This window comes from Megascapheus bottae, chromosome 5 (genome assembly GCF_031878675.1).
Source record: "Megascapheus bottae isolate mThoBot1 chromosome 5, mThoBot2.hap1, whole genome shotgun sequence".
Classification (NCBI taxonomy): Eukaryota; Metazoa; Chordata; class Mammalia; order Rodentia; family Geomyidae; genus Megascapheus; species Megascapheus bottae.
In genome coordinates, this window is record NC_143513.1 from 2,942,689 (window position 1) to 2,956,833 (window position 14,145).

The following is a 14,145-nucleotide window of genomic DNA, read 5'->3' on the forward strand; positions in this document are numbered from 1 at the left end:
ACTCAAGGTGATCCTGCAGCCCTACTGTGGACAGAGGTTTCATTGTATAAATCTCCACTAGTGAAATCTATTCACAGGATAGGAAGGCCTTTCATAGTTAAAGAGGCTGCTTATACCAGAATGGCTAAGGAAAGGCTTACTGAGGGTACCTTCTCCATCCCCAACAAAGCAGACGTTTTTCAAGCACAAAATTAGGGCCTGGGCCCATAGCTCAATGACAGAGCTCTTGCCTGGTAAGAGAGAGGCCCAGAGTTCTACCCCCAGCCCTGCAAAAACAAATACAAAGTAAACCCCAACCAAGGAAAAGAAGGCACAGTCAACGTTTTCTACCTGCTCCCTTTTTAATTCGACAGATATGCACTGACCCAACAAATGAAGCATTCTTTCTACAAGTTCAAGGAAGCTATATACTATGTGACAATAAGGGAGCTGGGTCTGAGAATCAAGCAGGAATGCAAGCCAGGCACAGGTAGCTGGAGCCTATAATCTTAGCTATTCAAGAGGCTGAAATCTGAGGATCAAAGCTCAAAGTCAGCACAAGCAGGAAAATCCACGAAACTCTTATCTCCAATAAATGAGTAAAAAGCCAGAAATGGGGCTGGGACTCAAGTGGTAGAACACCAGCCTTGAGTGAAAATGCTAAAGAAAAGCTCAAAGCTTTGAGTTCAAGCGCACACACACACACACACACACACACACACACACACACACACACACACACGGTATCCCCCCTCAGGTGATCATAGTTCTAAGTGCTGACACTCCAGAATGATCCTCCTCAAAGTTGCCAAATGCAGGGAAGTTGTTATTTTCCTGCTACAGGATGAGAAAACTAAGACCAGAGTCTGGGATAAAGCTAGAGACCTGAGCTCACATCTGCCTGGTAGCAGTGACCACAGCAGAGCCTCTAGGCCTCCAGGAAATAAACAAATAAACAAATGGCTGGAAGGCAGCTTCATCTTCACAAGCAGGCCTGGGTACCAGCTGCTCAATAACTATCCTTCACCCAGCATCACAGAACTGAGCAGTGCCTGCAGCCACACTGTGTGACGCACAGCCACTTCTTACAGGTCCCACTGTCTCTCGGCCCTCATCATGGTCTAGAGAATGAGATTGAGTCAGGGTGGCCAGAGGGCCCATACCCCCGCTGAGGGCAATGCTATCGCAGGTTGTTTCTCTCTGACTTCACAGACTCCCTATTCAAAGCATCTCCACCCAGTACAGGACACTGGTGGCTCACACCTGGAATCCTCACTACTCAGGAAGTAGAGATGTGAGATCATGGTGTGAAGCCAGCCTGGGCAGAAAAGGTTTTGAAACTCTTACCTCCAATTAGCCGCAAAAAAAGTCAGAAGTAGAGGTGCGGCTCAAGTGGTAGAGCACCAACTCTGAGTGGAAAAGCCACGTGAAGTCAGAACTATCTAGCACAAAACAAAACAAAAAAACATCAACAAAAACAAAATGGCAGTGTCCATCCACCAAAGCCTGGTGGCAAATGTCCTTCTATGCATAGCACCCAGGACACTTGCTGGCCACGGGAGCCATGTGGGCCATAACCACATGTGGTAGTTTATCCAAGATATCTCCCAAAGGCTTATACGTTTGGAAGCTTTTGAGAAAAATGGCCATAAGGGTACTGACCTAATCAATGGAATGATGAGAGATTCATAATATGGTCTTGAGAGGGGGTAAAAATGAGGACATTGATGTGGGGGTCCCAGTAGGAGGTAGACCCCTGGGGACATGCTCTAGGGAAATGATGCCTTGTCCCCTGACTTCTGTCTGTTTCCTGCCCACCAAGAAGTAGGCAACTTTGCTCTACCATGCCCATCCATTATGATATCCAGCCATATTCTGCCTCAAAAACAACACAGCCAGCTGACCAGGGATTGAAAGTGCATCATCCTTCATTTTTTTTGGTCAGTCACTTTAACTCAGGGCCTGAGCACTGTCCCTGAGTTCTTTTTGCTCAAAGTTAGTGTTCTTCTACTTTAAGCCTCAGCACCACTCTCAGGTTTCTGGGAGTTAATTAGACCTAAGAGCCTCTTTGGAGTTTCCTGCCTGGGCTGGCTTTGAACCACAATCCTCAGATCTCAGCCTTCTGAGAAGCCGGGATTACAGGTGTAATCTACAAATATCCAGCTCCCAAAAGGTTTTAAAAGTTCAAATCGGCCTACAAAGTAAACTAATGGAACCCAGATGTCCCTCAGATGCAGAAACCCCAAACTTTAACCACCCAGACCTTTAAAACCCAACTGGAAGGGGCCCAAGCCTTCTTCCTAGCCTCAAGATTCAGAAAACAGCTGAGGAATGCATGGAGGTGGCTGTGGGAGGCACTAGTCAGGATTGGAAATATCAGATGGAATTTATCCAGTTGCTTGGTCTCCCTTCTGTGCTCCTGGAAGATTGTGTTTCCTTACTCTCTGGAGACGGTAGAGTCTGACTAGAAGGACAGAGCCAGCAGGGAGGACTGGGGGTGGGGGGTGGAGAAATACAGGGGAACTGGTCACTCTAATTGATTCGAGAAGAAGTGAGGCAAAAACACCTGTAGTTATTTCACATGAACTAGCCTGAAAGCAGAAGCCGATGAGCCAGGTATAGAATACTGGGGAGAGAAGACTTAGAACAACAAGTGAGACAGCACAGCACAAGGCCTCAGCTGGGCCAGCACTCAGGCTGCCCAAGAGCCAATCAGAGGTCATCTGTACCACCCACCTTCCTGGAGTCACGGCCTCTTTGCTGTGCCATACCTCTGCTAATGCAAGCATAGCAGAGGATGCCTCCCGCCTACTCTACACAGCCTGGGAAGTTATGAAGAAGTTTATTTTGGCTCATGGTTCCCAGCCAAGGTCAAAGGTCCACCTAAGATGACAGCCATCTCCTCTTTCCTTTTCTTCTCCTTCCCTCTCTCCTTCCCCCACCCCCTCTTGAAAGCCCTGGAGCTTGAACTCCAAACCTGAGCACTGTTTCCAAGCTCTTTTCCCAAGGCTAATGCTCTACCACTTGAGCCACAGCCCCACTTCTGCTTTCTGGTGATTAACTGGAGGTAAGAGTCTCATACGGACTTTTCTGCTCAGGCACATTCCATGCACACAGACAGACAGACAGACCAAACAGACACACACACACACACACACACACACACACACACACACACAGCCCTCTGCACTCATAGATTCTGAATTTAAAACCAAAAATTTTGAAGGATGAGCCACAGAGCCATCACATCGTAGTGTTCTTGGTCTTTGCTCTTCAGAATGCCTGGGTGCTGAGACATATATGTGATCTGAAGTTGGTACGTCTTGGCATACCTTCTTTAACAACTGAGTGACCGATAGCAAGAATATCCTTGCACAGAATACTGTCCAATCTCTCTTTTCTCTTCAAGAACTAAAAGCTTTTCCAGGAACTCGGTCTCCAAATAACAGATTTTGTGAGGCAGAAGAAGTTAACCAAGTTCCCTGTGCTCTAGTTACTTGTGCATGGACACGTGTATACTCGTGCACATGCACAAGCAACCAGTAATGCATGCATGCATCCAACATTTATGAACAGACAATGATGCACAATGCACTCCACACATACAACCATGTATGCATACTAATACATACACATTCACACCTGCACACACTCATCTGTGCAAAAACACAGATGCACACACGCAATCGCCTGTGTGTACTCACGACCACTCCCAAGCACCTACAACCACATATCAACCTGACAAAGCTCCCCAACCCAGTCTAACATTTCACATCCCACCTATTAAAAATACCCTAAGACAGCTGGGGGAAACCAAAGGAGCAGTGTGGTGCGATTGCATTGCCGTGCACAGGACAGAAAGCAACACAGGCCCAGCTAGAGAAGGTGCCGTGACCATATGCCTCTGCCAGAACAAGAAAAGAGGCGGCTCCCAGATACCCCTGGATCCAACAGCAAGGCTCTTCCAAAAAGCTATTTTACCAGCTCTGCTCAACTTGAAACTTGTACGCACTGCTTTTAGGATATTTGGGGTAGCCCATAGGTAAATCAGAGCCTCATTTATACAAAGACAAGAAAGAATGGCTACTTTTTCCGTGGAATAATCAACACAGTTCAAGTCAGGCACTGGGGCGGCTACTGACAAGCAAAGCCCACCCCTCCCCCACAGCCACATTACCTGTGGTGTCTATTTATAATTTGTGCACACAAAAGCATACGCTTGTCTCCCAAGTCAGACGGAGCACAACATTTCACACGGGGAGTCCGCGTTTCTCTCAAACATGATGTTCCTTCTCTTTATTTTCTCACCCACAGGTCACGTTTATAGACTCAAATCCTAAAACAGGGGCTTCCTCTTTTTTTTTTTTTTTTTTTTTAGGGCTGATTAGAGCTAAAAGTCTCACAGACTTTCCTGGGGGCTGACTTTGAAGCAAAATCTTCAGAGCTCAGCCTCCTGAATAGCTATGAATACAGGCCTGGTTCTAGGGCACCTCACAAAATAGGAACATTTTTTGAAAGCAGGGATTCCAACACCCACATATGGCGGGCCTTGGCCTCTGTGTATTCCTAGAGGAGCTCGGGGCCCCTGCAGTCCCAGAGAGTGGATATAGATACATTGCACACAGGAATGTCTGATGTGAGAAACACTGTCTTTCCTATTAAAGTGTGTTGCTTTGGCTTGGTGGGTTGGCTCTTGTTAACAAGCAAAATAGAAACTGCCTTGGGATAAGAAAAGATTTGTATAGTGTAAGCTTTTATCTTAAACTAGTTTCTTTTCCAAATTAAGACATGCCCCTAGTCTGTTCAAGAACTAGCAGTGGGCATAGTTTGAGATTACTTGTAAACCATTAATCTTATTTCAAAATCACATTTAAGAACATTTTACCCTACTCAAACTAGCCAATCACAAGCAGAATTTAACCAATCAGAGCAGAGAAGCAGGACCTGTTGTGTTGGGATAAATACTGAAGCAGCTTGCCTGCTTGGTATGGTTGCCAGTGCCAGATTTTTAAATTTTATGTATTTTTTTATTATTTTATGTTTTTATTTTTATCATTCATGGGGCTTGAACTCTGGGCCTGGGTACTGTCCCTGAGCTCTTCAGCTCAAGGCTACTTCCTACCCCTGGAGCCACAGTGCCACTTCCAGTTTTCTGGTGGTTAATTGGAGGTAAGAGTCTCACAGACTTTAATGCCAAGCCTGGCTTTGAACCATGATCTTCAGGTCTCAGCCTCCTGAGTAGTTAGGATTGTAGGCATGAGCTACCACATCCAGCAGTGTCAAATTTTTGACTGAAGGTACTTTGCCTTGCTGAGACAATCCCTTATTTTTAAGTTTATCATTGTGGCTCCAATGGTTCTTAGGGAACGTATTTGTGACACCAGCCATAGACCTCACAGTCACCAGGTTCTCATGCAGAATCATTTGAAAACAAAGGCCAGAAAGGTCTGAATCATCCAATGTCATAACAGTTGTCTAGGATTTGACAAAGAGATCTAGACGTGGACCTGTGTAGATTCCTCAGACAGCTCCCACATATAATTTCCAGATGGAAATCAGACCGGGGTACCCCAGAGGTCACAGCCACAAAGGTCAGTGAGGCTGGACAGACTGAATCAGCCACACCTGTACTCCTCGATGTAAGATCAAAACCAACTCACAGGCCCGGCACGGTGGCTTACGCCTGTCATCCTAGCTACTCAGGAGGCTGGGATCTGAGGATTGTGATTCAGAGCCAGCCCAGGCACAAAAGTCTGCCAGACTCATCTCCATTTAACCACCAGAAAACGGGAACTGACACTGTGGATCAAGTGGTTGAGCGGTAGTCTTGAGCTGAAGAGCTCAGGGACAGTGCCCAGGCCGAGAGTTCAAGCCCCACAATCAAAACAACAACAACAACAAACGCAGACAGGAAAGCAGGCGAGCCTCTTACTGTCCAATCACCAAAAGGCTAGAAGAGAAGCTATGGGCCAAGTGGTAGAGTTTGCTACCCTTGCACAAAAGAGCTAAGAGAAAGAGCCAAGGCCCGAGTTCGAGCTACAGGGCTGGCATATACATGCCCTCCAGTGGAGGTCCCCATCCTCACAGGGTCACCACTACTGACCAGCCAACCAAAGATCCCTGTTCTGGATGTCAACTCTCCTGTGCTCCTTTCTTCTTCATCAGATCTGGAGAGGGTAACTGGCTGGTTCTCTTCACAGCACATTCCACCTCTCAAATCAACCCCCTCAGACCCTGACCACTGAGTGAGGACAGCCCACCTCTGGGGAGGAGTCCCTTGAGTCCACCTCATCATCAGGGCTGAATTTGCCAAAGCAGGAAATGGACCAGCCTGTACCCTAGCCCTGCAGGACTCAAGATAAAGATGGGTGCTTAGCTGGGTGCTGGTGGATCTGGCCTTAAGCCCAGCTATTCTGGAAGCTAAGATCTCAGAATTAATAGTTCAAGCCAGCCCTGTGCAAATCCATGAGCTTCTTTATCTCCAATTAACCAGCAAAAAGACAGAAATGGAGATGTGATTCAAGTGGTAGAATGCCAGCCAGGAATGAAAAAGCTGAGTGAGAGTGTGAGGCCCTGAGTTCAAGTGTACACACACACACACACACACACACACACACACAGAGGCATGTAGTAGGCTGAGAGTGTAAGGAAACACATGAAGGTTCAGGAAGAGAGGTACATGCCTTGGCATCCTAGTTGGGGGTACCCAGAGGGCTGGAAGTAGGGGGAGACAACTGGGAACTTAGACTGACATGTGTTAGCTATAGGAAGCAGAGGGAAAGAGAAGCAGGAGTAGAAACGGTGCCACCGGCTCACAAGCAAGTTCTTCAACATTGAGTGATACTTTCAGAGATGAGAGAGGCAGGCAGCTTTCCAGCCCAGCACATCTTCCTACACTGAAAGGGCTCCAGGAGACCCTGAGAGAACTAAGGCTGGATCTCCAGCCCACTGAAGCCTGACACTCACCCTCTACTCCAAAGCAACGTGGTAGTCCAAGGAAGAAACCAATAAGTCCCAATGCTGCAGAAGCCCACCAGCTAAGACTTCAGGTTTTCACAAAAGCACTGCTGGGCATGGTGGTACATGCCTGGTATCACAGCCCTGGAGAAGCTGAGACAGGAAAACTACATGTTCAGTATCAGCCTGGGATAGACACAGCAAGATCCTGTCTCAAAAGATTAAGAAGGGTCTGGGAGGGTGGCCTGGCGGTAGAGTGCTTGCCTAGCATGCACGAAGCCCTGGGTTTGATTCCTCAGTACCCCATACACAGAAAAAGCCAGAAGTGGTGCTGTGGCTCACGTGGTAGAGCTCTAGCCTTGAGAAAGCTGAAAGACAATGCCAAGGCCCTGAGTTCAAGCCCCAGGACTGGCAAAAAAAAAAAATTAAAAGATTAAGAAAGAGTTGGATTCCAATGGTCCACACTCATAATCCTAGCTACTCAGGAGACTGAGACCTAAGGAACTTCATTCAAAAGCCAGCCTGGGCAGGAAAGTCCACGACATCCTAATCTTCCAATTAACCAGGAAAAGGCTGGAAATGGAGGTATGGCTCAAGTGTACAGAGTGCCAACCATGAAGAAAAAAATCTAAGCAACAGTGCAAGGACTTGAGTTCAAGCCCTAGTTACAGCACACACACACACACACACACACACACACACACACACACACACACACAGATAATAATAAGTAAATTCCACAAATGGACTGTTAAATCCCATAGGGAGTGGATAACAGCTTTCATTGTGTGCCACCCCCAAGGACCCATATGCACCCTCAATCTGTAATGTACAGTACAACATAATTGAAAGTTGCATTAAATCCAAGGTGGTGGCTTTAAGCACAGTAGTAGTGCCTTATAAAACAGGCTGGAAAGGGCCACATCATACAATAAATCCTAACTCTGAAGAACAAATAACTTCATCAATACATCAGAAAGTCCAACTGAATTAAATGAAGGAAGGACACGATGGAGAAACCAGAGAGGGCCAGACTCTGGTGGCTCACACCTGAAATCCTAGCTACTTGGGAAGCTGAGATCTGAGGGCCACTGTTCAAAGCCACCCTGGACAGAAAAGTCCTTATGAGACTCTTACCTCCAATTAGCCACTCAAAAACTAGAAGTGGTGCCATAGCTCAAGCAGTAGAGCACTAGCCTTGAGGCTCAGGGAAAGTACCCAGGCCCTGAGCTCAAACACCAGGAGTAAAACAAAAAACAAAAAACAAGGGGGGCAGCAACCACAATCACAAATTGCCAACAGCTATTTCCTCTCCCATCAGAGTAGCTCTGCTACTGGAAAAATCTTGTGGGCATATTATCTCTGTAAATATGGTAGATTCCTACAAGTACAGGTTGAGGGATAGATACACAGAGGCAAAAAGAGGGAAATTCCACTATTTAATTTTTGGCAACTCCCAAAAGAGTGTTTTCACTTTTGCTATTTGTTTGTTTGGCTCCAGTTTAGTCAGGAAATCACAAGCATGGACTTACCTCGGCATGAAATCCCTGGACCATCAATGATTTGTTTGCAAACACCACAGGGTTTGGATTTCTTAAAGGCCTTCTTCTTAAAACTGTGCAGACTTTCAGTCAGTTCTTCAGGCTGTGAAAGTCAAGGAAGAAACTGTCAACACTTCAAATCGAAGTGCGTTTTCTTTTCTCTTTCCTTTTTTCCCTCTCAGGAGTAACAGCTCAGGTGGAAGTTGCACGCATGCCATCACTCACCTAACCAGAATAACTGAACATGGAAAAAAACAGCAAGCTACCAAAACATACAACTTTGACAAATGGCTTGTAAGTGCAAACATACACCTAACCCGTGATCTAGCAATGCCACTCTAACACACGACAAGGATGTGACATTTTTATTTTTAATGCCCACACCAGATGCTAGTGACTCACACATATAATCCTGCCTACTCTGGAGGCTGAGCTTGACAATCAAAGTGCAAAATCAGTCAAAGAAGACAAATCTTTTAGACAGCTATCTCCAATTAGCCAGTAAAAAGCCAGGTTACGGGCGTGGCTCAATGGTCAAGAACACAAGGTCCTGAGTTTAAGCTCCAGTATTGGGAGAAAGAAAATAAAAAAATAAGATGCAGGAACATCTATCTGGTGGTTCTGCTTAAGAAGCTCATGAACAGGCAAATTCATCTCTATTAACACATTAACAGCTGTCCCCTCTGGGGCACGTACTTACTGCAAAGAGTGGAAGGTAAAGGTCTGGTAAAAAAAAAAAGGAGGGGGGGGTACTGAGGATGGTGTCTGTCTGGGGGACACATATTTAGCATCATTATCCTGAGTGCTGCATGCTTTTCCATTTTAGTCACTAAAAACCTATAGAGGAATGGGTAAAAATTAATAAAATAGGAGCCAGGAGTTTGTCCTAGTGATTGAATGCTTGCCTAGCATGCACAAAGGCCTGGGTTCTATTCCTTGGTATCACATACATAGAAAAAGCTGTTAGTAGTGCTGTGACTCAAGTGGTAGAGTGATGGCCTTGAAAAAGCCCAAGGATAGTGCTCAGATCCTGAGTTCAGGCCCTGGGACTGGATCAAAGAAAAAAATTATTAAAATGGTGATCCTGAAAAGATGTCAGTTTGGTCTGGAAGATGAGTTAAAATGATGATAAGCACTGTGAGGAGGAAGGAGAAAGAGAGACAGAGACAGAAGGAGAGAGCATGTGTGTGTCCATATGCATGTGTGGTACATGCACACGTGTGTATGGTATGTGTATGCGTTGTATGTGTATGTGTGTGTAAGGTGTGTATTCATCAATAGGACCTTCCAATTAATCTTGTTCCTAAAATGATCAAAAAGGTGACCCCAAAATGTGAATTTTATACAACGTGTTTGACATGCTAGATAGGAAGAGTAGTGACGAAAATTCCTTGTCCAACAGCTCAACTCACAGAGGGTCTCCTGATAAGATTGTAATGGAGCTAAAAATTTTCCCCCACCCAGCAACATCATGGTGCCCTCAGTCTGTGCCTAGAGGAAAGGAGGAAGCAGGCAGAGCCCAGTGTACTTACTACCTGGGTTGAGGAAAGCAAGGTGAATTTACTTGACAGAATTGGCACAGGCCCAAGGATTCTTAAAATCTGCACAAAAGCCAGGTACTGGTGGCTCAGGCTTTGCTACTCAGAAGGCTAAGATCTCCATTCCAAGGCTGTGAGACTTCAGTTAACCACCAGTAAACCAGTAGTGGTACTGTGGCTCAAAGTGGTAGAGTGCTACCCTTGAACACAAAAAGTCAATGACATTGCCCGGCCCCTGAGTTCAAGCTCCAGGGTCAACAACAACAGAAGATCTGCAGAAAGACCTGTTAAAATGTTCTCTGAGTTGAAAGGGGGAAAACGGATACAGAGAGACAGAAGAGGTAAGAGGAAGGGTAGGAAAAGAACCAGCAAATAGGATCAAAGGTGACAATGACCACATATGTACAGATCTGGGGATGGGGCCTGCTTCCACAGCCAGACTAGAACATGGCAAAACACGAGCAGTTCTCAGAAAACCCAGGAGTTCATCTAAGCCATAGTAAAGAATTGCCCTGGGGCTGGGAGTGTGGCCTAGTGGTAGAGTGCTTGCCTAGCAAGAATGAAATCCTGAGTTCAATTCCTCAATTTCACATACACAGAAAAGGCCAGAAGCCGGGTTGTAGCTCAAGTGGCAGAGTGCTTGCCTTGCCTAGTACACACAAAGCCCTGGGTTCTATTCCTCAGTACCACATACACAGAAAATGCCAGAAGTGGTGCTGTGTCTTAAGTGATAGAGCTCTAGCCTTGAGAAAGCTCAAGGACAGTGCTCAGGCCCTGAGTTCAAGTCCTGCTAAAAAGAATGTCCCTACTGAGAATACTGTTCTTGCCTTACCCTCCCTATCTGAAAAGCTCTATCTGAAAGGAACTGTTAACTGTTTCCAAGTAACAAAACTGCATTCCAGAATAAAGCTCAAGAGAGTACCAGTAGCAACAAAAAATTTTTCAGCATCCAAACACAGTCAAATACCTGTCTGGCAGCCAGTCAAAAATTATCAGGCACTCAAGGAGACAAGGAAACAAAATCCACATGAAGAACAATCCACTGAAACTAATCCAGAAACGACTGGGATCTGAGAATGAGCAGACAAAAATAGTACTCACAGAGTAAGTACAACTATATTGTATATGCCCAAAAAGCAGACCCTAGAAAATACAAAAACATCCACATCAAATATCACAGAAGAAAAGCAAAAATCTTAGGTTACAAAAAAATAAAATAAAAATAGCTGGGTACAGTGGCTCACACCTGTAATCCTAGCTAAGCTAATCAGGAGGCTGAGATCTAAGGATCATGGTTCAAAGCCAGCATGGGCACTAAAGTATGTGAGACTCTTATCTCCAATTAACCACTAGAAAACCAGAAGTGACACTGTGGCTCAAGGGATATGGTGGTAAGCCTTGAGCTGAAGAGCTCAGAGACAGCACGCAGGCCCAGAGTTCAAGTCCCCTAAAACTAAAATAATAATAATAATAATAATAATAATAATAATAATACACTAGACATGATGCCAGACATCCTGGAAAACAAAAGAATGTGCAGGGCACCAGTGGTTTACTGCTATAATCCTGGGTGCTCAAGAGGCTGAGATCTAAGAATCGTGGTTCAAAACAGCCCAGGCAAGAAAGTGCATGACACCCTGCTTCTAGATAGCCAGCAAAACACTGGGATTAGAAATATGGCTTAAGTGGTAGAGTTCAAGTACCAGTACAGAGAGATAGAGACAGAGAAAGAGAATGGAATCAAACGATATCACATTACAAACTTCCAAAAAACAAACCACAAATAAGCACAGGCATATTAGAGCATCAGAAACTGAGGGAGGATTTTAAGAACACAATATCCATGCAGTCTGGGTCTCTAAAGAGGAAGACAGTAAAAGTAGTTTAAAAACTGATGGCCAAAAGTTCTCCAAAATAGGGGAAAAACTTGTAAGTATATAAGGCCAAGAATTGCACCAAATTGCTAGAATAAGAAGTTGACAGTAACTACACCAAAGCACAAATTACTCCAACCTAATACTAAAATTTTTATTTGGGTTTAAAAAAAAACTGTATTTTTTTGTCTTTTCTCTTTTGGTACTGGGGATCGAACCCAGGACATTGCACTTACTAGCCAAAGCTTTGCCATTGAGATATATACTAGCCCTAATAATGAAATTATTTAAAAGGAAAAATATGAAACATCACATCCAGGAGACCAAATATTAGAATGAAGTCCGTCATGAGGCTTGAACTCTGAGACCGGGCGCTGTCCTTGAGCTCTTCAGCCCTACCCTGGAGCCACAGCCCCACTTCTGGTTTTCTAGTGGTTAACTAGAGATAAGAGTCTCACAGAATTTAGTGCCTGGGCTGGCTTTGAACCACCCCAGCTGGATGAGCTGGATGAGCCACCACATCCAGCTACATGCATGAAGCCCTGGGGTCGATTCCTCAGTACATATACATACCAAAAAAAAAAAAAAAGTCTGAAGTGGTGCTGTGACTCAAGTGATAGAGCACTAGCCTTGGGAAAAATGAGCTCAGGGACAGTGCCCTGAGTTCCAGCTCCAGAACTGGCAAAAAAAAAAAAACTGTCAATCAAGTCAAAATAACTATCTTTCAAAATGAAAAAGTATCATACATGCATTAAGATATTCAAAATCAGAACACTGAAAGAATGCATCACTAGCTGACATACAAGATGTGCCATTATGCTGTGGCTCAAGTGGTAAAGTGGTAATATGCTAGCCTTAAGCATAAGAAGTTCAGGGAGCCAGGTACCAGTAGCTCACACCTGTAATCCTAGCAACTCAGGAGGCTGAGATCTGAGGATAGTGGTTCAAAGCCAAAATGGGCACAAAAATCCGTGAGACACTCCAATTAACCACCAAAAAAAACCCCAAAAAACAAAAAACACAAACAGAAGTAGCTCTGTGGCAAATGTGATAGAGCGCTAGCATTGAGCTTGAGCTGAAGAGCTCAAGGACGATGCGTAGAGCCACAGTTCAAGAAATAAAGCTATGGCTGAAGAGACAGAAGCGCCAACCTTGATAGAAATGAAATACTACCCAGACCTTGAGTTCAAGCCCCAGTACTGACACAAAAAATAGACTTTTTTTGAGGGGGGGGCACTTCTGGGGTTTGAACTCTGGGCCTGGGCATTGTCCCTGGGCTTTCTTGAGCCACAGAACCACTTTTGGCTTTTTCTGTGTATACAGTACCAAGGAATCAAACTCAGGGCTTCGTGGATGGTAGGCAAGCACTCTACCACTAGGCTATGATCCCAGCCCAATTTTTTAATGATATAATGTGATGTCTGACATAGAACTGATGCAGTAGAACAAAAATCAGGAGAGAGCCAAACACAGTGGCTCACGCCTGTAATCCTAGCTACTCAAGAGGCTGAGATCTTAGACTCAAGTTTCAAAGCCAGTCAAGGCAACTAAAGAACCTGAGACTCCAATCCTCAGTTAATCACTAGAAAACGGGAAATGGGCTCAAGAGGTAGGGTGGTAGCCTTGAGCTAAAGAGCTCAGGGACAATGCCCAGGCCCAGGGGTAGGGTGGTAGCCTTGAGCTAAAGAGGCTCAGGGTCAGCACCAAGGTCCAGAGTTCAATCCCCATGACAAATAAATAAATAAATAGGAAAGGAAAAAACAGAAATATACTACTATGAGCTCCTGGTGTTGTTAAATGATCTAAGATTACTGAAAATAGACTGTGTAAGTAAGAAATACTGCAAACTCCAAAGTAACCAGTAAAAAAAATGAACTAGAATTAGTAAGCCAACAAAGGAAATAAAATGAAACTAAGTTTCACTAGGTGACTTATACCTGTACTCCTAGACTAATTTCTGAGGATAACAAATTAAAGATGGCCCAGGTAGGAAAATCCATGAGACTCTTACTCCAATTAACCAACAAAATACAGAAGTGGAGCTGTGGCTAAAGTGGTAGAGTACTAGAATTGACCAAAACAGCTCAGTGATAGCGCCAAGGCTCTGAGTTCAAACCTCAGAACCGGCACTCCCCCCCCCCCGCCCCCTGCCAAAAAAGGTTTCAAATGTTGTAAATATGTTCAGAAGAAAAATTGATAACTACCAAAGATATCACACATCACTCTAATAATCACATTCTGTAGTTGAAATAACCC

General features: G+C 44.8%; 1 protein-coding gene across 4 annotated transcripts in view; it reads right to left on the reverse strand.

Annotated features, from left to right (window-relative positions):
* The window catches only part of Tns3 (tensin 3), a 208,695-nt gene that overhangs the window by 162,445 nt on the left and 32,105 nt on the right, over positions 1 to 14,145 (reverse strand). For all 4 annotated transcript variants that reach the window (XM_090332534.1, XM_090332532.1, XM_090332533.1 and 1 more), the window contains exon 2: positions 8,469 to 8,580. Coding sequence is in view for 1 of the 4 variants with exons in the window: in XM_090332530.1 (XP_090188656.1) it covers positions 8,469 to 8,580 (112 nt within the window). In the remaining 3 variants the exon portion in view is untranslated. The remainder of the gene's footprint in view (positions 1 to 8,468; positions 8,581 to 14,145) is intronic.